The sequence below is a fragment of the Eretmochelys imbricata genome, chromosome 5 (genome assembly GCF_965152235.1).
Source record: "Eretmochelys imbricata isolate rEreImb1 chromosome 5, rEreImb1.hap1, whole genome shotgun sequence".
NCBI lineage: Eukaryota > Metazoa > Chordata > Testudines > Cheloniidae > Eretmochelys > Eretmochelys imbricata.
Genome location: NC_135576.1, coordinates 24,211,564 through 24,238,741, shown reverse-complemented (window position 1 = coordinate 24,238,741; position 27,178 = coordinate 24,211,564). Strand labels below are relative to the sequence as shown.

At 44.2% G+C, this 27,178-nt stretch overlaps 1 protein-coding gene across 1 annotated transcript in view; it reads left to right on the top strand.

Annotated features, from left to right (window-relative positions):
- The window catches only part of ADAMTS12 (ADAM metallopeptidase with thrombospondin type 1 motif 12), a 322,164-nt gene that overhangs the window by 3,528 nt on the left and 291,458 nt on the right, over nucleotides 1-27,178 (top strand). The window contains exon 2 of the mRNA XM_077816238.1: nucleotides 7,200-7,561. Within this exon, the coding sequence (XP_077672364.1) occupies nucleotides 7,200-7,561 (362 nt within the window). The remainder of the gene's footprint in view (nucleotides 1-7,199; nucleotides 7,562-27,178) is intronic.

Genomic DNA, 27,178 nt, shown 5'->3' with positions numbered 1-27,178 from the left:
GGCGGCTCTACCCATTGTGCGTCCCCAAGCAGTCGCTGCCGAATTGCTGCCGTCGCCGCAAGACCGGTGGAGCTGCTGCCCAAAAGCCGCTGCAGCGGGAAGAGCTGGGAAACAAGCAGGGAGAACTGGAATCCTGGCCCAGTCAAGGAATTACGATGTGACTGGAATAACAGAGACTTGGTGGGATAACTCACAGGACTGGAGTACTGTCATGGATGGATATAAACTGTTCAGGAAGGACAGGCAGGGCAGAAAAGGTAGGGGAGTTGCATTGTATGTAAGGGAGCAGTATGACTGCTCAGAGCTCAAGTATGAAACTGCAGAAAAAACGGAGAGTCTCTGGATTAAGTTTAGAAGTGTGAGCAACAAGGGTGATGTCGTGGTGGGAGTCTGCTATAGACCACCGGACCAGGGGGATGAGGTGGATGAGGCTTTCTTCTGGCAACTCACGGAAGCTACTAGATCGCAGGCCCTGGTTCTCATGGGAGACTTCAGTCATCCTGATATCTGCTGGGAGAGCAATACAGTGGTGCACAGACAATCCAGGAAGTTTTTGGAAAGTGTAGGGGACAATTTCCTGGTGCAAGTGCTGGAGGAACCAACTAGGGGCAGAGCTCTTCTTGACCTGCTGCTCACAAACCGGGAAGAATTAGTAGGGGAAGCAAAAGTGGATGGGAACCTGGAAGGCAGTGACCATGAGATGGTCGAGTTCAGGATCCTGACACAGGGAAGAAAGGAGAGCAGCAGAATACGGACCCTGGACTTCAGAAAAGCAGATTTTGACTCCCTCAGGGAACTGATGGTCAGGATCCCCTGGGAGAATAACATGGGGGAAAGGCGTCCAGGAGAGCTGGCTGTATTTTAAAGAATCCTTATTGAGGTTACAGGGACAAACCATCCCGATGTGTAGAAAGAATAGTAAATATGGCAGGTGACCAGCTTGGCTTAACAGTGAAATCCTTGCTGATCTTAAACACAAAAAAGAAGCTTACAAGAAGTGGAAGATTGGACAAATGACCAGGGAAGAGTATAAAAATATTGCTCGGGCATGCAGGAGTGAAATCAGGAAGGCCAAATCACACCTGGAGTTGCAGCTAGCAAGAGATGTTAAGAGTAACAAGAAGGGTTTCTTCAGGTATGCTAGCAACAAGAAGAAAGTCAAGGAAAGTGTGGGCCCCTTACTGAATGAGGGAGGCAACCTAGTGACAGAGGATGTGGAAAAAGCTAACGTACTCAATGCTTTTTTTGCCTCTGTCTTCACGAACAAGTTCAATTCCCAGACTGCTGCACTGGGCAGCACAGCATGGGGAGAAGGTGACCAGCCCTCTGTGGAGAAACAAGTGGTTCGGGACTATTTAGAAAAACTGGACAAGCACAAGTCCATGGGGCCAGAAGTGCTGCATCCGAGAGTGCTAAAGGAGTTGGCAGATGTGATTGCAGAGCCATTGGCCATTATCTTTGAAAACTCATGGTGATCGGGGGAAGTCCTGGACGACTGGAAAAAGGCTAATGTAGTGCCCATCTTTAAAAAAGGGAAGAAGGAGGATCCTGGGAACTACAGGCCAGTCAGCCTCACCTCAGTCCCTGGAAAAATCATGGAGCAGGTCCTCAAGGAATCAATTCTGAAGCACTTAGAGGAGAGGAAAGTGATCAGGAACAGTCAGCATGGATTCACCAAGGGCAAGTCATACCTGACTAATCTAATTGCCTTCTATGACGAGATAACCGGCTCTGTGGATGAGGGGAAAGCAGTGGACATGTTGTTCCTCGACTTTAGCAAAGCTTTTGACACGGTCTCCCACAGTATTCTTGCCAGGAAGTTAAAGAAGTATGGGGTGGATGAATGGACTATAAGGTGGATAGAAATTTGGCTAGATTGTTGGCTCAAAGGGTAGTGATCAATGGCTCCTTGTCTAGTTGGCAGCTGGTATCAAGTGGAGTGCCCCAAGGGTCAGTCCTCAGGCCAGTTTTGTTCAATATCTTCATTAATGATCTGGACGATGGTGTGGATTGCACCCTCAGCAAGTTTGCCGATGACACTAAACTGGGAGGAGAGGTAGATACGCTGGAGGGTAGGGATAGGATACAGAGGGCCCTAGACAAATTAGAGGATTGGGCCAAAAGAAATCTGATGAGGTTCAACAAGGACAAGTGCAGAGTCCTGCACTTAGGATGGAAGAATCCCATGCACCGCTACAGACTAGGGACCGAATGGCTCGGCAGCAGTTCTGCAGAAAAGGACCTAGGGGTTACTGTGGACGAGAAGCTGGATGTGAGTCAACAGTGTGCCCTTGTTGCCAAGAAGGCCAATGGCATTTGGGGATGTATACATAGGGGCATTGCCAGCAGATTAAGGGACGTGATCGTTCCCCTCTATTTGACAGTGGTGAGGCCTCATCTGGAGTACTGTGTCCAGTTTTGGGCCCCACATTACTAGAAGGATGTGGAAAAATTGGAAAACGTCCAGCGGAGGGCAACAAAAATGATTAGGGGACTGGAACACATGACTTATGAGAAGAGGCTGAGGGAACTGGGATTGTTTAATCTGCGGAAGAGAAGAATGAGGGGAGATTTGATAGCTGCTTTCAACTACCTGAAAGGGGGTTCCAAAGAGGATGGATCTAGACTGTTCTCAGTGGTAGCAGATGACAGAACGTGGAGTAATGGTCTCAAGTTGCAGTGGGGGAGGTTTAGGTTGGATATTAGGAAAAACTTTTTCACTAGGAGGGTGGTGAAACACTGGAATGCGTTACCTAGGAAGGTGGTGGAATCTCCTTCCTTAGAGGTTTTTAAGGTCAGGCTTGACAAAGCCCTGTCTGGGATGATTTAGTTGGGGATTGGTCCTGCTTTGAGCAGGGAGTTGGACTAGATGACCTCCTGAGGTCCCTTCCAACCCTGCTATTCTATGATTCTATGAGCTGGTGCCTGGAGCCGGCCCTGACATTACATCTTATTCTGTACTAATGAAGTATGCCACGCCGCTGTGAACATTGTGGTCTCTAAGCTCACACAGTTTGCTAAAAGAAAAGGATTAACAGGGGTGGGGGCAGAGTATTACATTTGTATGAGAACCTTTAACATCTGTGTGTGGACCCATTAAATATTACCTTAGGAAAGTTGGAGGGGGTGATATAGAAAGATAATAGCCTGAAGGCATTCTTGCCTGTATATAGTTTTTAGAAGTAGTATACGTCCCTGGCTGTTTGTTCCCCATCCTGACATTGTTAGAGAATTCATTAGGAGTACTGTACTGCAGAACAACAACAAGATACTGTGATATTGTGCCTCTTGTCTTTGTTTTAGATTTAATAATAAAATGAGGCTTAACATAGAGCTGAAGAAAGTGTTCCAGTATTGATAGTGCCTGTGGTAATCCCTTTCTAGCAACCAAGAGATCAGTATTTTAGTTGTACTGATTACTGGTGAGAAATACGTTTAACCCCCCTCTACTTACACTTTGGTGTGTTATTAACTCACTCTCTTTGGTCCATTACATAATTTTTCAGCATTAATATCTGCAGGTCTATTCCAATATTTTCTGTTGTTGCATATTGCTTCTTTAAATTGGCTGGCGGCACTCACAAATGAGTCCTTAAATAGCACCTGGGGATGGTGTAAACTTCTCTAATTTTATGGCATGGCTGACAGCTGAGATTTTAGAGCTATTTTCCTTCCTTCCTGAAGAAGATAGTCCAAATATTCACCTTGTTTTCATCCCCTACGCAGTCAAGTAAGAGTCATTATTGAGTGAAGACTTCATTGTATCATTTGAAAGGTACAAACACAGATCTTCAATCCTGCAAGGTGCCTCGCAGCTCCTTAGAAATTTTGAGCCCCTTCCGCCGCTGCTGGAATCAGTAGGAGCTGAGGGAATGCTGCACCTTCCAGGATGGGTTGAGTCCAGTCAGTTGTGTTAGTATATGATGATGACAAAGGAGAAAAAACAGGATAGGCCAGGCCAAATGACAAAAGTGGGTAATGCTAATGAACAGGACAAAATCATGACAATAAGATGATAAAGGTAAAACAGAATTCATAGGGCCATGGGATTATCAAAGACAATATTTTCTTAGAGAATAGAAACACACCAAAGTATGGCAGAGTGGGGTCTAATTGCTTCATGTGTAAGAATAGGTGTTTCTAGAATAGGAAATAATAGCTGAGGGGCATCAGAAGAACATTCATTCTGACAATATCCTTTGGATTTCATACCTTTAGACTGAAAGAGTCTTCGGGCAACAGCTGATGTAAATTGGCTTAATGTCCTCAAAGGCAATGTATACCACCGGTGGAGTTCACCTTTAATGTGTAAGCACTGAAGGGTGGGGACTGTGTCTTATATGTTTGAATATCATTTGATTGGTGCCTCTGGCTGTTACCTCAATTTGAATAGTAAATAGGTAGTAGCTGTTGCTTAGTATTGGATATTAGTGAGAGGCAAGAATGCTGTGAATTTCTTCCCCCTTCTGGAGTCTGATAATAGTGACAGTGCTCTCATTCTTGTTCCCACTGGTGTATGTGGAAGTTGTGCTCCTGAGGTCAGTGGGAGCAATACTGGGCTCACCTCAGAGTAATTTAGGCCATATTTTTAACAGCTCAAGCTAACGGTGGGTGTTCTGTGAATTCTAAATCTCTGTTTGCTTAAATTAAATCCACCAGTACAAATATGAAAACTTATTAAACTTCAGGAGAGAGCACTTGGTTCTCTATGTCTCCCCCCTCCCCCCTTCTGTGTCCGTGTGTGTGTGTGTGTGTGTGTGTGTAGGGTAGAGAATTGATGTTGAGTTTGAAATGTGAAAGGATGTGAATGGGAGAAATGTTTTAAAGCTTTTAAGGTTTGTGTTAAGGAGGGAGAGTGTAAAAAGCCCAAATGAGAAGCTGTTGAAGTAGTCAGGCCTGATTTTGCACTGCACAGCACCCCCTTATGCCTGTGGAATGGTGTGGAGAATCAGCCCCTCCCCCACGAGTTTCCCTTTCATGTATGTGAGTTCTGAAATGATAAAAGCTTTGGAGTATAAAAGTAAAGCTTTTGGTACTGTCTTGCTTGACCTTCTCATAAACAAACTAGGGAAATGCAACCTAGATGGAGCTACTATAAGTGCAAAACTGGTTGGAAAACTGTTCCCAGAGAGTAGTTTGAGTAGTTCACAGTCATACTGGAAGGGCATAATGAGTGGGGTCCCTCAGGAATCAGTTCTGGGTCTGGTTCTGTTCAATATCTTCATCAGTGATTTAGAAAATGGCATAGAGAGTACGCTTATAAAGTTTGCAGATGATACCAAGCTGGGAGGAGTTGCAAGTGCTTTGGAGGATAGGAATAAAATTCAAAATGATCTGGACAAACTGGAGTAATGGTCTGTGTTCGGGGGCTTATTCCTTCACCCATTTACTTCCCTGGTCCTTCTCGCATGAACAGAGAGCAAAAATACCCGAAGTCCAAAGGTGCAAACAATTCAATGTTTATTGGGTTGAACTTCAAGCAAGCATGATTTCAGTTTCCTTCCTTAGTGTCCCCCTTCCCAGCTCTGACACCACAGAGCCTTACACCTGTGTCCTTGTTCCCATTCCTGTCCTTAGCCAAACATGATTCCAATTTCCCCATCCCCATTCTCTTTTCCCATTTCCCCCGTTAGCAAAAGATGATTCCAATTTCCTTACCCCCATTCCCTGTTCCCATCTCACCCACCCACACACCCACCCACTCACTTCCTGATTGACTGCAGACTATATAGTAAAATTTGAGTTCTGCTTAGCTATACTTTAACCAATCATTTTCCTGAAATTTAACTAACCAATCCTAACATATTGTAACATGATTATGTAACCAATTATATCCCACCACCTTAATTAGTTTACGCCCAGCAAAATTAATTATACAGCAAACAGAAACAATCACAGAACCAGACAGAGATTATACAGACAAACAATAGCAAAGTGGGAACTATAATGACAAAACAATACAGAAGTGAGGATTTCACATCCCAGCTATTGATAAGTGAGTTCTTGCCAGACAGGATGCTATCAAACTAAGTTTCCTTTTACATTTTCGAGGCACTTCCCTTTCTCTGGAGGTGATAGGCACTATCAGGACAGGATTGTATTCCTAACAGTCCAGTAGGACCTTCTTTCAATGTGACTAGTTTGGAATGTGAGGATGTGACCGGTCGCTTCCCAACTTATGGCTGCCTCTGTTGCTTAGCCAAAGGCCTTAGCCTAAGAACAGGGCCTCAGACTGTCACAGTAAGAGAAGGAACTTACACAGGCAGACTGATTTTGATCCTTTCTTTTATACCTCTATAACTAGCCAAGTGATAAGAATACACCTAAATTCTTAGAGTATAGGCCTTTACAGACAGGCCTGAATATCTATATCCTGAGAGTCTGAAGTAAATAGGATGAAATTCAATAAGGACAAATGTAAAGTACTCCATTTAAGAGGAAGGAACAATCAGTTCCACACATACAAAATGGGAAATGACCGCCTAGGAAGCAGTACTGTGGAAAGGGATCTGGGGGTCATAGTGGACCACAAGCTAAATATGAGTCAACAGTGTAACACTGTTGCAAAAAAAGCAGTCATCATTCTGGGATGTATTAGCAGGAGTGTTGTAAGCAAGACACGAGAAGAAATTCTTCTGCTCTACTCCGTGCTGATTAGGCCTCAGCTGGAGTATTGTATGCAGTTTTCGGTGCCACATTTCAGGAAAGATGTGGACAAATTGGAGAAAGTCCAGAGAAGAGCAACAAAAGATGATTAAAGGTCTAGAAAACATGATTTATGAGGGAAGATTGAAAATTTTGGGTTTGTTTAGTCTGGAAAAGAGAAGACAGAGGGGACATGATAACAGTTTTCAAGTACATAAAAGGAGGAGGGAGAAGAATTGTTCTTCTTAACCTCTGAGGATAGGACAAGAAGCAATGGGCTTAAATTGCAGCAGAGGAGGTTTAGGTTGGACATTCGGAAAAACTTCCTAACTGTCAGGGTGGCTAAGCACTGGAATAAATTGTCTAGGGAGGTTGTGGAATCTCCATCATTGGAGATTTTTAAGAGAAGATTTGATAAACACCTGTCAGGAATGGTCTAGATAATACTTAGTCCTGCCATGAGCGCAGGGACTGGACTAGATGACCTCTTGAGGTCCCTCCCAGGCCTTTGATTCTATGAAAAGCTAAAATGTTCCCTTTGTTTTTTTTCCCAGAGCACTTTATCCGGACACTGCAAGAATACCACATGGTTGGTCCTGCAAAAGTAGATGCAAGTGGCCATTTTCTCTCTTACAGTTTACACCATCACACCTCAGATGCCAGGAGGAAAAGAGACTTCAGTAGAAAGGAAAACCTTGTGTATTATAAAATTAACCACAAGGAGAAGGATCTGTTTTTTAACTTGACTGTCCATCGAGGATTCCTTTCTGCTAACTATGTACTGGAAAGGAGGTACGGGAACCACACTGGTGCAAAGATTGTACCTTACTCAGGAACCTCATGTCACCTCATTGGTACAGTCTTGCAGCCAAATTCTGGGAATGGACCAGCAGTGATCAGCACTTGCAATGGGCTGGTAAGTGATGTGGTCTTGCATCGTGGTGCCATGCTGATTTTGATCTCTTTGGAAGTGAGCCAGAGGTGTGCATGTGTTTGGTTAAAACACTAGATGAACCAGTCTGAATAAAATAACTTGCATTTATGTATCACTTGAATAAGAACCAGCCTGAATTTTCACACAAACTTTAAACCAAATCTAAAGCTATTTTTTTTGGTGGGGTGGGAAAGGTACAAAAGTTTGCAACTTTTTGAAATCTCCCATTTCTCTACACGCTCTAGTTTAGATTAGGTCTGAGAGGTGAAGTGTTTATTCTTGTTGAACAATATTTTTAGCACTGCTGAAGCTTAGATGCACCAGAAATTTCATGAGAGCATATAATGGGGTTTCTAATTCAATGTCCACGCTGACATTCAATGTCCAAAGGTTCAGCTGAACTTTAGTTCAGTTTTTGGCTGCTTATTAGATAAGCAAAGCAAGGGTTTGTGCTCAATTGGAAGGCATTTCTCTGTCTGCCTGTAATGCAATAACTTCTGAATGCCACATCCTACCAATTCCAAAATTTCAGGGAGTGTTCTAGGCATCAGTGGGAAGAATCCTGTTCATTTTGGTGAAAAATGGAAAACCACAAGCAGGACGTGGGGGGCACGTGGAGCTCCTTGGATCTGGTTAGCGGAGCCAGCAGCTTCCACCATCTCTGGACTTGTCTATAGGTCAAAGAACTGGCTGACTCCCCATCTCTACTCTGCCCATTGTTTCAATAGAGTGAACACCTTGGGAGGCTTCTCCCCCCCAAGTCAGAAAATGAGAATGGTGCAGGGAAAGAGAGGAGTAGGGAGGAATGAGGGGACACATAGAGCCCCTAGCATGGTAGAGGAGAAAGGAAATGGGGCAGGATGAACAGAGAGCTGCTGACATGCGAGGAGAATGGGAGAAAGGGGAATACTCAGAGTTTCTGGTATGACGGGAGAGGGAAATTGGGGGCCACAGAGAGCCCCTGTCATGAAGGAAGGGGCGTGGGTTGTTGGGAGTCCCTGAAATAGAGGGGAATGGGAGCCTGGCATACTGTGCGCTTGTGGGGGGAATGGAGGGATGCAAAGAGTCCATGGTCTTTGCAATGAGCTTGGTCTACAGAAGCAACAGTGTGCAACCCTCTGGTACCCATGAGCTTCTTGATCTTTCTGGGTAACACATGAAAGCTTTGGAAAATGGACAAATAAATTGTTATATTTTTCCCATTCACTTCAGCGGCAGCTGGGTGTCCGCATCCAAGTGCAGAATTTAATCTGCAAGGGTTTAACTTATTTGAGACTGGGAAATCAAACAGGCAGCAGAGTAAGATTCCTCAGGACTGTTTGGTTTACTGAAAGACAACAATGGTAGCCAGAACTTTGAGCAACATGTCTCAGTCTGCAATGGCCTGCAGAACAAGAGACCAGAGTTCACTCTCAAGCCTGAATTCTTTCGTTTCTGCAAAATGAATTGTGCCAAGATAAACATCTGTGAAGAATTTCCTCCCCCTTCCCCAGTCTATCGATATGTAAAGAAATTCCTTGCTATTCCAAAGCTTTAGAAACCCCTGTGGGCTTCTAACATAGCCTGGACACACATGAAAATTGGTCTCCTACAGATAAAATTGGAGTCCTTGGAGTAGCACATGACAGAGTACTGAAAAACAACAGCTGCACTCTTCTTAAAAATACGTTTTCCAATGCTATATGTTTAAATAAGATATGGAATATTACTCAGTGAAAAGGCAGAGATTGTTGTCTGTCGGATTGTCAAAGTCTTTTTGGAGCATTTTAGAAATATGAAGCGACAATTAGGCTATAGAGAAGAGTGTCTGATAGGAAAAGGTAGTCAAAAGCAATTAGGTTCTTTTGATGAATGGTCTTTTACCTCCACAGCAATTTTACATTAATATCCATGAGATGTACAACTTGAGTGAAATGCTAATTCTTTATGGCTTGAATACCGATTTCCTTCCAAATATGCTGTCTCCAACAACATGCTAAGATGTCCTTTGGTGTGCATTTTAAAAAGATTCAGTATATAAATGTACGGTAAATTTTCAAAAGGTTCTAAGTCACGTATGAGCCCAAGTCTCATTGAAACTCTATGGGATTTAGGTGCTTTTGAAAAATGGTATTCTAATGCATTATTCTCTTGCATACTGGGGTATGAGTAAGGTTCTCAAGTTAATGCCATGTCGGAAACATAGACTTTTGTCCATGAACTCTGTGTCTGATTCTTCCATTCTTACACTGAATAGTAACCTGCACCAATAGTCCCACTGAGCAATTGTGAGGTAAGGTTGACAGCGTGAAGTCTTTAGTTTTGAGAACTAAAGCAGCATGAACAAGTTTTAGGTTTTGGAACTTTAAGGTTCATCAGAGTTTGTTGTCATGGTTTCTAAATTTTTGATTGAACATATTTGTTATGAAGCCTCCTGTTTGGGGAATACATTGTGCGATGTGGGATTTTTGTTTGTTTTTTTGTATTGTTTTGCTTACTGAATTAGTCATGAGCCTGTATTATACTGGGCTGAGTTTAGATAACATTTATAAATTACAGGGTTGCTTAGCACCACATTACCAAGCTGACATATGTTTGAATTGTAGAATTAGCAGGAGTTCAGAGAAGGGTGGTAAGAATGATTTGGGTCATGGAAAAACCTCTCATATGAACAGAGATTGATAGATTGTTTACCTTAGAAGACAAATAAGAGGTAATATGATACAAGTGTATCAAATAAATGAATGATACACAGAAAGTAGGTTGGGAGCTTTGTGTTATAAAATGGAAAGAACAAGGGGACAGTCAGTGAAATTAAAACGTGGCAAATTCAAAACTGATAGTTAGTTACAAATACTTTTCCATACAACACATAATTAGACAGTGGAACTCATTGCAGCCAAGAATTTAGCAAAATTTTAAAAAGGATTGGAAATTTATATGACTATTAGGGCTGTCGAGCAATTAAAAAAATTAATCGCAATTAATCGCATGATTAAAAAAATGAATTGCGATTAATTGTGCTGTTAAACAATAATATAATACCATTTATTTAAATATTTTTGTATGTTTTCTACATTTTCAAATATATTCAGTTATAACAAAGAATACAAAGTGTACAATGCACACCTTATATTTATTTTTTATTACAAATATTTGCACTGTACAAAAGAAATAGTATTTTTCAATTCACCTAATACAAGTACTGTAGTGCAAGCTCTTTATCATGAAAGTTGAACTTACAAATGTATAATTATGTACAAAAAAAACTGCATTCAAAAATAAAACAATGTAAAACTCTAGAGTCTACAAGTCCACTCCGTTCTACTTCTTGTTCAGCCAATCACTCAGAGAAACAAGTTTGGTTACAATTTGCAGGAAATAATGCTGCCTGATTCTTGTTTACAATTCACCTGAAAGTGAGAACAGGTGTTCTCATGACACTGTTGTAGCTGGTGTTGCAAGATATTTATATGCCACATGCGCTAAAGATTCATATGTCCCTTCATGCTTCAGCCACCATTCCAGAGGACATGCGTCTATGCTGATGACGGGTTTCTGTTCAATAACAATCCAAAGCAGCGTGGGCCGATGCATGTTCATTTTCATCATCTGAGTCAAATGCCACCAGCAGAAGGTTGATTTTCTTTTTTGGTGCTTCAGGTTCTGTAATTTCTGCATCAGAGTTTTGCTTGTAGCGAGACGACGACTTACTGGCTCAGCGCCTCCTGCTGGTCGTCCTGGGAATTAGCTCATGTCCAGCTCCAGAGCGCCCTCTGCTGGCCAGTGTCTCACCTGCCTCAGGCCCCATGTCCCTCTCAGGACCCCAGTGACCTTTACCGCAGGGTTCTGCCCCAACAGCATCCCCACCCTCTGGGTCTCCCCTCCCTGGGGAACCCCCATCCCTCTAACCCCATCTTGCCTCAGTGATGACTGCCAGTCATCTAGCCCCCTCTCACTGGGGCAGACTGCAGTCCGTAATGGCCACTCATCATCAGCAAGTGGGTAGGACCAGCTGCCTCTGCCTAGCCCCAGGCTGCACTTCTGCAATGCCAATACCTGCTTTGGCCTTACCCAAGGCCTCAGCCTGGGGAGTTTCCAGGCTGGAGCTCCCCAGCTTCTATTGCCTTTCCCCAGCACTGCTCTGCACCTGGTACCCTGCTCCCAGGCTGCCAGATCCTTCTCTCTCCACAGCTAGAGAGAGACTATGACCCAGCTCCTCCCTGAGCCCTTATAACAGGGCCAGGTGTGGCCTGATTGGGGCATGGCCCCAGCTGTAGCTGCCTCCCCAATCAGCCCAGCCTCCCTCCCCCAGAGCGGGATAACTGCCCCACTACATTGCTCTTTTAAGACTTCTGAAAGCATGCACCACACCTCATCCCTCTCAGATTTTGGAAGGCACTTCACATTCTTAAACCCCGGGTTGAGTGCTGTAGCTATCTGTAGAAATCTCACCTTGGTACCTTCTTTGCGTTTTTGTCAAATCTGCAGTGAAAGTGTTCTTAAAATGAACAACATGTGCTGGGTCACCATCCAAGACTGCATGGGAGTTGTCCTAATTATAGCACATTTTGGAAGGGATATTGAAACTCATGCATTGGGGCTTAAACCAACCTCTAACTATTAGGAATCAGGATAAGACCTAATGTGAGGAGCAGATTCTCCCAAGTCTCCCTATTGCAGATTTTTTACGCCTTCTTGTGAAGCATCTGATGCTGGCCATCGTCAGAGACTGGATACTGGTCTATGTGGATATTGAGTCTGCTCTAGTCTGGCAATGCTTATGATTTTGATAATGCAAAGCTTCCCTAAACTTGCCTAGCAGGTCAGTGGACGAACGTCCTTGCTTGGGCTCTGATGTTTATTGTTTCTTCTGAGCATGAGTGCCAGGGTTGTGTCTGGGGAAAAGAGGGCAAGCTTAGGGTACGCCTATGTTACAACAATTCCCTGCTGCTGGAACTGGCCCTGGGAAGTGCTCTGATTTACTCCATGATTGAGGTTGACCCCACAATGATCCAGGGCTGCGACCAGGATATTTAATGTCCATGCAGAGCAGACAAGGTCCTGGTTTGTAAGTCTCTAGTGAAATTTTCCAAAGTGTCTATGTGATTTAGGAGTCTAAGTTTTATTGAAAGCCAATGGTCCTAGGCTTCTAAGCTACTTAGGCCCAGATCCACAAACCTATGTAGGCACCTAAACCCCAGACTTTTTAGCCAGTTTTAGCCACCAATTTTAGCCACCACTGTAACCCCCTCTTGCCACTGCCTAACCATGTAGGTGCTTAAACTCAGTCAGTGCCTAAAATTCCTGGATAAAAGTTCCCTAGGTGCCTAGGTGTGATGCTTTTTTGGGGTGCTCAGGATTGTGGGTCATCTTGTTATCCCCTTGCCTTCAACATGAGGGTGTTTATCCTGTGGCAGCTGGATGTCAGCTCTTGTATACCACCAGCTTTTCAAGCACTCACTTCAGGACTCTACCAGTCCTATTTTGCTATCTTGCTTTGCAGGTTAACATCAGACGTACCCCAATCCCTGAAACCCCCGCGAAGAGTGTTCCCTGGTAGCATTCAGCTCCTGGCACTGGACACTCTCAGAATGGAGCCCCACTATGGAGCCCCCCCCCAAAGAGACATATACGCACAGGTGGACAATTACAGCTGAGATTTCAGGACCTTTATATCAACACATGTCTATTTATAGTGAAAACATCAGTTTATGAACAAAAAAACAGAGATCCCCAGATTCAAGTGAGTTTTGAGTCAGACTAATGAAAACAGAAGTGATTACAAATAAAACAAAAATATAACAAGCTTTCTAGAGACTAACACTTGCTAGGGTACAACCCTTGTCTAAAGCAGTTTCTTACCCTCAAAGCTTTTTGGCAGAGCTTGCTGGTTTTCAGTCAATCTAGGATTCATTCCTTCACAAATTGCCCCCCTCTGCCAAGGGTGTTCCTCAGTGAAATGGATAATGGAGTGTTGTTCCACCCCCCTGTTATAGTTCAATAGTCCTTTAAAATGCCTTCCTGGTGCCCTGCTGCAATGTTGAGATCATGTCCCCATGTCAACCTGTTTCTCCTTTAGACATTACATGTTTTGTGTTTGCTTCACACACATCAGAGACAGAGTGGATTGCCCTTTGTCTGGTAAAACCTACTTGTGAACCCTGCCTGGCACACAGATTCTAAACACATTTCAGTACATCCATACAACTTCTTAAATATCACCCCTACATACATCCCACAACTTTTAGGAGGATCAGTATGAGATAAGCTTCCATTAGACATCTCACATGACCCTTTTTGGGTAAATACTATGAAAGCAATGTGTTGAGTATAGTGAGTGTGTCAGGCCTGGTAGGAGTTGCTGTTACAGAATAGTGAACCCTTTGCCTATTTGCATGGAGAGGTTCTTTCAGTCAGACTAGATTTCAGCCTCTGGACACGGACACTCCTGCCTGCCTCTAGGTGTCTGGTCAACCCACCTACCTAAGCCCCAGGGCAATCCACAGACCAGGGGAATATGGGCACAGGAGCTCCTAGTTCACGTTTTGGGCCAGATCCAGTAGGTGTGTTCAGAGGCCATATAGCTCCACACAAAACTGTCAGGTCAGGGTTGGAGGGGAAGAAGGAGGAAACTTCCCACATAACCTTTAGCCCAATGGTTAGGGTACTCATCCAGGTCATGGGAGAACCTTGGTTTAAGTCCCCCATCTACTTGAGAGGGAGAAAGAATCTGAAAAGGGTTCTCCCACTGTGATGGGTTGGGTCACAGAAACCCCCTTGGGACTGCCACCTGAAGTGCTGGGACTACCTCTGAGCCCATTTTCCCTGGCAGCTTGGGACTTCAGTACCTTACCTTGTTAAGCCAGACACAATAGCTTGCTACAAACACAGGCCCAGGTCTGAACCACGTCCCACAAAAGCTGCAGTCTTAACTGAAAACAGCTTAAGAAGTGTTCCTGTCTCCAGCACCCAGATACACAGTTCCCAATGGGATCCAAACCCCAAATAAATCCGTTTTACTCTGTAACACTGATAGAGAGATCTGCACAGCTGTTTGCGCCCCCAGGAATTAATTACTTGCTCTGGGTTAATTAATAAGTAAAAAGTGACAGGTTTCAGAGTAACAGTCATGTTAGTCTGTATTCGCAAAAAGAAAAGGAGTACTTGTGGCACCTTAGAGACTAACCAATTTATTTGAGCATAAGCTTTCGTGAGCTACAGCTCACTTCATCAAGTGAGCTGTAGCTCACGAAAGCTTATGCTCAAATAAATTGGTTAGTCTCTAAGGTGCCACAAGTACTCCTTTTCTTTTTAAGTAAATAGTGATTTTATTAAATATAAAAAGTAGGATTTAAGTGGTTCCAAGTAATAACAGACAGAACGAAGTAAGTTACCAAGCAAAATAAAATAAAACACACAAGTCTAAGCCTAATACAGTAAGAAACTAAATGCAAGTAAATCTCACTCTCAGAGATGTTCCAATACGCTTCTTTTACAGACTAGACTTCCTCCTAGTTGGGTCCAGCAATCACTCACACTCCTGTAATTACTGTCCTTTGTTCCAGTTTCTTTCAGGCATCTCTTTGGGGTGGAGAGGCTATCTTTTGAGCTAGCTGAAGACAAAATGGAGGGGTTTCCAGGGGTTTATATAGTCTTTCTCTTGTGGGTGGAAACCCCTCTCTTCTCCTGTGTAAAATCCCCTCAACAAGATGGAGTTTTGCAGTCACCTGGGCAAGTCACATGTCCATGAATGATTCAACTTTTTGCAGGCCGACGCCATTGTTTACATGTTAGTTTGAACGTTCCCAGGAAAGCTTAGATGTGGATTGGTGTTTCTCAAGGTCCAATGTTAGCTAAATACTCCCAATTACAGTGAAACCCCACTATAACGTGATAATTGGGGTTCAAAAAATTTGATCACGATAAATGCGGGGTCGCTTTATAGCGGGGTTATGAAAATTCATCACTTCTTAAAAAAGCTATCCAGTGTGGTCTGCTTATTTGCTGCAGACTGTTGGCTTCTAGCAAAGTCAAGAATGCTTCTGAGTTGGAGGATTTTGATGCTGTCCACATCTTGAGTTTCCAGCCACCTCATACTGACTTCTAGGAGCTTTACTGCCTCGGACACTTTTGGTGGGGGAGTTAAGGTGCCATCATTGTCGTCGTCATCATTAGCGCCACTGGTTTTGGGCTCTGGTGGTGTAGCTTCATTCTTCCCACTGACATTTGCAACAATTTCATCATCTGAGATGTGTTCCTATATGGGGCAGATGTCATCTGCTGAAAACCGGTTGAGGATATCATGATGACTGTGCTCATATTCTCTGAGTGCTTCTTCGGCTAAACGTACGTCGTCTTCAAGGAATCTTGTAAATTCAGGCTCATCGTCATTACCATCATCGTGTGTAGGTGATGGAAAAACTGGACCAAGACCCTTTGTCCAGCATTGTTCAATGCAACGTGCAGAGATAGCATCCTAGGCTTTCCCGCCGAGGTGACAGTCTTCTTTCAAGTTGAGTGAAGCCAGTGATGTATCGACGGAGGAGCTGTTATCCGATACCATCTGCTTGATCATTTTGCGATGATAGTTTTGCTTAAATACCGATATGATGCCTTGGTCCAGTGGCTGGATTTATGACTTAGTGTTCTTCGGGAGATAAGAGACTTTAATCTTGCCGTCACAACTGACAAGATTTTCCACTGGGGGGTGGGCAGGGCAATTATCCAGCAGTAGGAGAGCTTTTTGCTCCTGCTTGAGTTTTCGTAAATGAGCCCGAATGGCTGGCACGAAAGTTTTATGGAACCAATCTTGAAATATGGAGATATTCATCCATGCATTCTTGCTGTTGGTGTATTCAAAGGGAAGGGCCTTCATATTAACATGATGAAAACATCTGGGAGATCTCACTTTTCTGATCATCAGAGGTCTGACTTTGTGGCTGCCAGACTTGTTGACACAAAACAAGAGAGTGACTCGGTCCTTCCTCTGCTTAAAGCCTTCTCATTTCTGACTATCAGTCCTGGTTGCGAGGGTGTGATCGGGTAACATTTTAAAGCATAAACCAGTCTCATTGCAGTTGTAAACTTGATCGGCTGTGTAGCAACCTTCCTCCAGCAACTTTTTAAGCTCAGTTGGGTAGGAATTGGCATCCTCTTTATCAGCTGAGCGGCTTTCCCCAGACACAAGAACTTGGCTTATAGTGTGCCTTTTCTTGAATCTGTCCAGCCAGCCGTTACTCGCTTTAAATTTGGATTCATTTCCATTGATAAGGAGATCAAATTTCTCTGCTTGAGCTTTCAGAATAGGGCCAGAAATGGGAACTCCTTCTGAGTGAGCCTGGAGAAACCATTGGTACAAGGCTGAATCCAGGCTTTTGTCATTAGCAAACTTGACCTTTTTACTCTGTAAACCAGTTTCCTCTTCAAGAATGCAGGGTAGGCTACGGAGCTTTTCTTTTTCTTTTTTCCACCCTCGCAGAGTGGACTCGCTAATTCCTAGATCTCTAGCAAGCTGAGTTTCTTGTTTGCCCTTCTTTACTTGATCCATGGCATACAATTTCTCTTGGGCAGAAAACGACTTGTATTTGCGAACTGTTGTATCCATAATGGAAGAACGCAGTTTATTTATAAATGTCGTAAAAAAAGTATTCCGGCAAAACGCGAACAGTATTACGGCCTTAAAGGGGAGCCAACTGATGATTGCACTATATCCGAATTCGCATTATCGCGAGATATTGCGAGGTTTGACTGTACTAGAATAACTCCTTCACACTATGTTGACCAAATCTGCCTCATGTGCTTCCTACAGCAAACACTTTAAATACAAGCACAGATGCAACGCTCATAACTTCAGATATAAAAATGATACATGCATACAAATAGGATGAATACATTCAGTAGAACATAACCTTTGCAAAGATATGTTACATGGCATATCTAGCATAAAACATATTCCAGGTAGGTCATATTTACACTCATAAGCATATTTCTATAAAGCATTATGGGGTGCAATGTCACACCCACCTCTCAGGTGAGTGCTCCAACCACTGAACTAGGTGGGTCTCTGTCAATCTCTTCTATTGAAGTTGTTCCATGTTGATTGAATAATTAACTATTAATTGGGCCAGAAAAGGAGCAAGTCACTCTGTAGCCCAGTGGTTAGGCCATTCACCAAGAGGTGGGAGACCTCTGTTTAAATCCCTTCTCATCAGACAGAGAGGGAACTTGAACTAGGGGCCTACCACATCCCACTGAGTAGCCTACCACTGGGCTAAGGGCAAAAAGAGGAGCCTTGGCTATTTACCTGGCCAGGATAAAAATGTTTTCAGCCCCCTCTTCCCCAGAGCCCAAGCCAAAAACAAGCAAACAGAACCTGAGTGGCACAGAGGCCTCTGGAAGATGGCACCCAGGGTGACCACCCTGCTTGCCCACCCCTAGAACTGGCCCTGGATTAAGGGTTAGGAGGGAGGCTCCTCCTCCGGCAACTTTGCTTGGAGCTAGGCAAGCACCAAACTCATTCTTACCTGAAACAAACTAAGTCGCCTGATGCTGGGAAAGGGGTTCCTGGTTGTGGATTGCTAGCAGAGATAGGCATCTCTCTGCAGCCTGGACTAAGGCACTGAACTCTGAGAGAGGAATGGGGCTTAGCACACACCCCTCTTGTCAGCGTCTCTCATTGCTAGCTTAGGCAGCTCCCTGCCTAGTACGCTGGCTTTTGTGGATTGCATCCTTAGGTGCCTGTCTCTCCCCATGCATTACAAAGGGAGTCTAGGTGCCTAACTTGGACTTTGTGATCACTCAGTGTTTTTCCTGTGATCTTCTAGGTGCCTCAAAGTTAGGTGTTGTGATGCTCAGCATTGCAACGCCTAAGTCCTTTTGTGCCTCTGGGCCTTAGGCACTCTGGAAAATTTTACTCCTCATCCAAAAGTACTGCAGAGCAAACTACCTATGACTCAGTTTATACTCCTGAAGGCCAGAGCCATGACTTGTATCTTTGGGAGGAAGGGGTCAAGGGTGTAGATGACTAAGCCACTGTCTGGCTAGAATAACATTTTAGGTTTCAAATGAGCTGAATACTGAACAGTAATACCAGTGGTGCTCTTTGCCTGCCAATGTTCTGGGTAGCTTGGCAAGACAAATGAGAACTTACAGTAGCAGTAGTCCATCACTGACCCAATTCTCATCTATGGCTTCACATATGACTCTAAAGTCAGAATCCTGATGCACAGAGTTGGCCACATTGAGGACGTGGGGAGTCTGTATCCATGATGTTTGATAATGTGACTCTGTGGCGTCTTTCACGTGCAGCCTGGAGAAGATTTCATCGATCCCGCTTAAACCTGCTGCATGCTAATCTTGTCAAAGACCATCAGTGAGTCCTGTTCTGGGCCGTTTGCTCAAGTTCTGTAAGATTGATACCAGCGCACTGGAGACTGCTCTTCCAGTTATCTTTGAAGCTCTTATAAGGATGGTCCTTCTTTCTTTTGCCCTGCCTCAGCTCCCCATGCAGGAGCTGTTTTGGGTGGCAGTGGTCCTCCATTCTGATGAAGTGTCCAGTCAAATTGTGCTCTCAGTACCATTTCCTTGATGCTGGTTGTGTTTGGTCTCTCAAGGACCTTCATATTGGTCACAGTAGTGAGTTGGAGTGGCCTCCCTCCGAGGCTGACAGGGAGGAATCACTCCCCCCCGGTGGGCGGAGCTAGGCTGGGCCCACCCCACGTGCTGGAAGCAGTGGGGTGGAACAGGAAGTATAAGAGGCGGGGCCTTCAGCTCAGTTGGATCAGAGCAAGGGAAGGAGGCAGATGCTCTGCCCTGTTGCTGGCTCCTGGACCAGGGACTGATATGTGCCAACCCATGCCCCTGGAGGAGAACTCCAAGGGAGGGGAGCTGTTGGGACTATGTCAGCTGAATACCTTGGGGAGTTGCCAGGACTGCGCCAGGCGAGTACCCCAAGGAGCTACTGGGACTGTTGGCTGCTGAGTATCCCGAGGATACTGAGGATCTGCAAGCAACAGAGCCCTACAAACAGGTAGGGATAAGAAGTAGCCCAGGGAAACCAGACGTTCATTCGGCTGTGTTGCTGAAACCACAGTTAGTATGTTTTGGTAGGATCCCCACTGACCCAGTGGCAGGATCACCTGCTATTGGTAGGACCCTGGGCTGGGACCCAGTGGAGTAGGGTGGCCCCAGGTACCCCTACCTTCTGCTGCGACTCCACCCCTGGGGTGGCGGCCTACTTATCCAACACCAGACAGCCTCTGCTTGTTTGCTGTCTGCCCCAGCCAGGAAGCTGGGTTATACAGACCACTACTGCTCTGCCCCGCCCAGAGGTCTTGAGCCTGCCTCTGTTTGCTGTCTTCCCCAGTCAGGGTGCTGGATTATTGACTACTGCTGCTTTGTGGGGGCTTTAGCCTGACTGTTTACCATCTACCTCAGCCAGGAAGCTGGGCTAAAGACCGCTGATTGCCCTGCCCTGCCCTGCCCCAAGGGGCCAGGGCCCTAGACTCTTTACTGACACAAAGCAAATTGACAGGGGATTAGCATGCTAGGTGGCGTAGAGAGGTGTAGTGACCTCCCTCTGAGGCTGACAGGGAAGAACCACTAAAAGTCACTACAGTCACGCTGTCCTGCCAGCAAATGAGTGGAGGGAGCACATGTGAAATTGCTCAAGCTGTTTAATGTGCTGTCTATAAAGAGTCCATGTCTCAGAACCATACAGAAGAGATGTTAGGACCACTGCACTGTAGATCTTCAATTTGGTGGAGAGACGAATTATGTGTTAGAGTTGGCCAAGGGTCTGGCTGGCTTTACTGATTCTGGAGGAATCAAGGAAATAACAAAAATAGATGCTTGTTGTCTAGTTAGGACAGTCTCTATTAAATGGAGTAAGGCACCATTCGACTACAGTGCTAGAGCCATAAAGAAGCACCTGACCTCTACCCAGCTAACACCTGCGTTTCCTACTCATGAACTTTGCCTCTAGAAGAACTTACTTTCCTATCAGGTCTTTTTAAGTTTCAGTTCATTTTTGTAAGTTACTGTTTTTCCGAGTTTCAGATAATAATGTAATCAGAGCAAATCCTCACCACACTGAGCACAAATGCTCCTGGATTTATGTCCTGTCATAAAGATCATACAGATGTAACATAGATGGAAATAGAGAAAATGTAAGGAGCAGATTTTCAGCTCCCCTGTGTTTTTTTTTTACTTTGAAGCTTATTTCTGCATTTAAAATGATGTATCCTATCACTCTTTCATGTAACAATGACATTGCTATTACTATTCATTTTTATTCATTACATTTTGGGAGTCGTCTTATTGCTTCATAAAAAAGTGGATATAGACATAAACCATCTGCTGCTGGGAGATCAGTTTTCTAGTAATTTTCAGAGGGCACCTATTGAGTGAATCATATTAAGAGCCTTGATAAAGTAGCAGGGTTCTCTAATTACCCATGTATGCGAAACAACTTTCTGCCTGATTGCTGGCAGTGTTCCTCCAGGACGACAATATATTGCTTGTTTTTTTTATCAGAATGCCATCATGCTTTCTCTGTTTACAGTACATACCAATGGAGAAATGTGGCAAGTACTAAGAACTTTGTTATACTTTACATTACAATTTTTATATTTAGCATCTTTTGTACACTCTGCATCCCCAAATGGCTTACAGAGTGGAATAACTCCCCATCGGACTTAATTTCCCCACTCCTCCCTTAGGATGTATAAGCAGTGGAGAAAGTCTTCAGATGAAATTTACAGAGATGAAGAATTGATGAGGCAAAGATTATTTTTTTTCCCCAGGAAGACACTTTCAGATGACAGGAGTAAGTGAGGAGAGAAGATTTTTCTTACCAATTATGAGATGGGCCAGATGACTGGAGAGGGCAGGGAAGAAAAAGTCTGCAGTAAATCCACAGAGGGTCTTAAAAATTAGTGTGACAATTTTGAACTGGACACTTCAATGAAAGGAGAGACAGTGGAAGCGTCAGAGGGCAGGTGTGTGTGATGTGGTCTTGTTTACATAAGTGAATTGTGATGGTTTACACATCAGTAGGTTTGTTATACAAATTTGACTTTCTTGATTTCTGAGCTCTTATAGTCATCAAATGATTTCCTGAATTGTTGTGAATGGGAAGCATGGACTAAATAACAATCCTACATTTTCTAGCTTCACAGTTCAGAGGTTTGTGCTAGGGGGAAGAATCTTTGGAGTCAAATCCCATGTGTTCTCATGAGTTGATCATTCCAGAATTGTTTTTATATTTACCTGAAACCAGTGCTGCTACTGTTTCATATCTTGAGTCTAGCCTATCTATGGCCTGACAGATAATACCTTGCGGGGGTTAAATAGCTGTAGTTCTTTTCTAGAGATAAAGCAATAGGCTTTCTTTAAAGTTACTCCAGCCATGCAGGACCAGGTTCTGAACAACTAGAAAGAAATGTCACTGGAGACCCAAGTTAACTCTCTCTTCCACTCCCCTGCCCCCAGACCTTTCACAGATTTCGAATTTAGTTAAAGGGTTCTTGTTCAACACACATGACACAGAAACCAACTGTGAACACAAGCAAACCAAATAAAAATATCCATTCTTGTGCCTGTGGAATGCTCTCTGGTGGCTTATGGCCAACCAACTGCTGTCACTTCCTTTTCTGAGCCTGGCCCATCCCCTTTTAAGGTTCTGAGACTCACTAGGCTCAGCGACACCTGATAGCTTCAGCTCAGGGAGACACTGCAAGCTAGAGCTGTGCAAATAATCCATTGTTTTAATTTGCTGGTTGGACTGAAAAATTTCATTTTGGATCACCTGAAACAAACAATTTTTGGTTTTTGTGCCAAAACAAAAATTGTTTTGGGTTGAACGGAATGCTTTGTTTGACCCAAAACAGAATGTTTTCTTTAAATTTTGAGCCTTTTAACTACTTTTTAAATTAACAGCAAAGGAAAATTGAAAACTTCATTCACAAAATCAGAGCAGAAGGAGGAGGTAGTGTTGCCACCTGTGATGGGTTTATAGACCCCTCACTAAGACTTAAGATGCAATAGAGCAGTACTGGGCCAAGAAGGCCCAGCCCCTCAGCAGCTGCAAAGCATGTTCGAAATGGAGGGCCTGCTAAAAAAGGAGCCGCTGACAGGCAAATGGGGCGAGTGAAGGAGAGGCAGGCATGTGTGTGTTTTTCTGGGAAGAGTCTGGACTGTGGATAAGACCCAAATGGGAGGCCAAGACCCTGATCCCCTTTTCCTCCCCCTCCTTCCCTCTGACAAAGGGGAGCAGGTAGACACTGGAAAATGAGCTGGGAAGAGTGTTTGAACTATTGAGACTGTCGGAGCGACACTCTGTTGAGAGGGAAGCTGAGTGCCACAACCACCCCCAAAACTGAAGAGAGTACAGGAAGTGGCCCAGGGAAAGCTGGTCTGTTGTACCACCTAGAGGTCCAGTGCCTTCATCACAATGTCAGCCTTCTTCCCACACTAAATATATATAGCATCACTGAAGCACTCTTTGGTGCAGTTGTTCACTTTTTCTTTGTTCTTAGTTACCATAATTTATGAAAACAATCTAATCAATTTAGTAGCTTACCAATAGTATCTCTGTTCCAAATGTTAGCTTATAGTTGTAGGGAATGTTTCACACTTAGGAACATAGTATGAAGTGCAAAAAGATTATTGTGTATCCTGGGGTAAAATAACTGTGATGCAGTTGCCTTGGTAATAATTTATTTGACATCTGGGCAAGACTATACACACACACTATAGCACTGTCAGTCCTGCCTACACATTGGTAATCGACACCTTCTTTCTTTGTCTGCAAAAGTTCCTTTGCTATGAAATGTATGCTGATGGTAAATCTGTTTCTGTGAAATGCTAATGATTTCCTCTTTTCACAGATGAGTAAACATTTGACAGCAAATCCTATACCAGAGTCGAGGTCCCATTGTCCGCCCCACCAAATGTTGCCCTTGTGACCGCCTCAATTTGAATTCAGCCTTGCTCACTGACATGGAACTTCACAGCCGCAGAGTACATTTGAAAATGAAAAGAGCAGACACTGCTGTGTCAGAACAAATCCTTATTTAACAGACACTGTCAAAGAGCCAAATCCTCTCCCCAGAGCTAGGCCTGAGGAAATGGACTATGTTCTCAGATCAACCACACACACTCCCGTCCCCCGAGGCTTCTCTCCTCTCCATTTTAGCTTCACCTGAAAGAATACCAAATAACGTAGTGGCAAACCTTTCAAAAGTAATCAGCTCCCTGCTGTTCCTATTGAGAGAAATGCCCCAATTGCGGGTGCTGAGCAGTTCTAAAATACTGCCCTCCCCCCCCGCTTTATTATTGTTCTTTTAGATGTATCTCGTTATTAAGGAGTACAGCGACCATCATAATCGGTCCTCTCACCCAGACAGAACTACTTTTGCAATGGCTATTTTTCTGCTTGACCACAAACACTTTCCCATTCTCCTTAAGGGAACTGCTCCTTACACTTTTAAGAATGGGCAAAAAGCTGGAGAAAGTTTTTTTTTGGCTTCTGTCCAAATCTTCCCATTCCATTAAAATGAAATTTATTTAAACTGAGTCTCCTACCTCCTCATGTGACGTTTCTGTACCCTTTGTATTAACTGGTAGATCCTGGTTGTCCATGGAAGGCCAGCACACCTCCCCATTCTGTTTGTGCACTTTGTTTAGATTTCATTAGCACCTATGGGACAGCAGCAACCTTGATTTGCTGAGTCAAGGAAGAAGGACATAACTGTGAGAGCCTGAAAAATGCCACCCTAGAAGGCCTGAGGCCCCCTGGAAACTCTCTTTGTTTGCAGATGGGAATGTTTCCTGGCCAGGACGCAAGAAGCCTTTAAACTCTGAGTCTCGTGCTGCTTTAAAAAAAAAAAATCAAAATGTGGAAAGGGAACCACTAAGTGGTCCCCTCTATATATCTGCCGTGTATTTTCTGTTGTCAGTTAGACACACTACATATATAGAAAAACGTACTCTTAGAAAAAAATCCCATACAATGTGGAGTTCCTGTGCATGTGTTTTTTATCCTGCCTTCTCTGTTGCTTGGTTTCTAGAGATGTTTTTTTTACTGTGTTAATAGATACGAAGAAGTTACCTTCTTGTTGTTCAGAACTGTAGGACCACTATTCACTGCAGGTTTTTTTCTATTTAACATTTTCTTGGGAGTTCATTCCTTTCCTTAGTGCCCAAACCCCAGCTTTACTGATGCCTTCAACGGCTCCAATGATGTCTGTCTCCCATCTGTCTGCAGGAACACCCCAGCTGACAGTCCAGATGAACCTTTGGCACCTTAGAGACTAACCAATTTATTTGAGCATGAGCTTTCGTGAGCTACAGCTCACTTCATCGGATGCATACCGTGGAAACTGCAGAAGACATTATATACACACAGAGACCATGAAACAATACCTCCTCCCACCCCACTGTCCTGTCCATACACACACAAACTCACTCTCCTGCTGGTAATAGCTTATCTAAAGTGATCATCAAGTTGGGCCATTTCCAGCACAAATCCAGGTTTTCTCACCCTCCGCCTCCCTCACACAAACTCACTCTCCTGCTGGTAATAGCCCATCCAAAGTGACCACTCTCTTCACAATGTGTATGATAATCAAGGTGGGCCATTTCCAGCACAAATCCAAGTTCTCTCACCCTCTCACCCCCCTCCAAAAACCACACACACAAACTCACTCTCCTGCTGGTAATAGCCCATCCAAAGTGACCACTCTCCCTACAATGTGCATGATAATCAAGGTGGGCCATTTCCAGCACAAATCCAGGTTTTCTCACCCCCCCACCACCATACACACACAAACTCACTCTCCTGCTGGTAATAGCTCATCCAAAGTGACCACTCTCCCTACAATGTGCATGGTAATCAAGGTGGGCCATTTCCAGCACAAATCCAGGCTTTCTCACCCCCTGCCCCTGGAAACACACACACAAACTCACTCTCCTGCTGGCAATAGCTCATCCAAACTGACCACTCTCCAAGTTTAAATCCAAGTTTAACCAGAACGTCTGGGGAGGGGAGGGTTAGGAAAAAACAAGGGGAAATAGGCTACCTTGCATAATGACTTAGCCACTCCCAGTCTCTATTTAAGCCTAAATTAATAGTATACAATTTGCAAATGAATTCCAATTCAGCAGTTTCTCGCTGGAGTCTGGATTTGAAGTTTTTTTGTTGTAAGATAGCGACTGTGATTCATGTCTGTGATTGCATGACCAGAGAGATTGAAGTGTTCTCCGACTGATTTATGAATATTATAATTCTTGACATCTGATTTGTGTCCATTTATTCTTTTACGTAGAATTGTCAGGGTGCCAATGCCTGAGATGATGGGGCGCCCAGGATTTCCAGGTTTATGGATCTTGGGTAGTAGATAGAATATCCCAGGTTGGGGTTCCAGGGGTGTGTCTGTGAGGATTTGATCTTGTGCTTTTTCAGGAAGTTTCTTGAGCAAATGCTGTAGTTGCTTTTGGTAACTCTCAGTGGGATCATAGGGTAATGGCTTGTAGAAAGTGGTGTGGGAGAGCTGCATTGGCACCCCGACAGCAGGATTCTCTGGCTATGTAGACTCCCTCCTCAGGCCCTACACTCCCAGCACTCCCAGCTACCTTCGAGACACCACTGACTTCCTGAGGAAACTTCAATCCATCGGTGATCTTCCTGATAACACCATCCTGGCCACTATGGATGTAGAAGCCCTCTACACCAACATTCCACACAAAGATGGACTACAAGCCATCAAGAACACTATCCCCGATAATGTCACGGCTAACCTGGTGGCTGAACTTTGTGACTTTGTCCTCACCCATAACTATTTTACATTTGGGGACAATGTATACCTTCAGATTAGCGGCACTGCTATGGGTACCCGCATGGCCCCACAGTATGCCAACATTTTTATGGCTGATTTAGAACAACGCTTCCTCAGCTCTCGTCCCCTAAAGCCCCTACTCTACTTGCGCTATATTGATGACATCTTCATCATCTGGACCCATGGAAAAGAAGCCCTTGAGGAATTCCACCATGATTTCAACAATTTCCATCCCACCATCAACCTCAGCCTGGTCCAGTCCACACAAGAGATCCACTTTCTGGACACTACAGTGCTAATAAACGATGGTCACATAAACACCACCCTATACCGGAAACCTACTGACCGCTATTCCTACCTACATGCCTCCAGCTTTCACCCTGACCACACCACATGATCCATCGTCTACAGCCAAGCTCTGCGATACAACCGCATTTGCTCCAACCCCTCAGACAGAGACAAACACCTACAAGATCTCTGTCAAGCTTTCTTACAACTACAATACCCACCTGCGGAAGTGAAGAAACAGATTGATAGAGCCAGAAGAGTTCCCAGAAGTCACCTACTACAGGACAGGCCTAACAAAGAAAATAACAGAACGCCACTAGCCGTCACCTTCAGCCCCCAACTAAAACCCCTCCAACGCATTATTAAGGATCTACAACCTATCCTGAAGGATGACCCAACATTCTCACAAATCTTGGGAGACAGGTCAGTCCTTGCCTACAGACAGCCCCCCAACCTGAAGCAAATACTCACCAACAACCACATACCACACAAC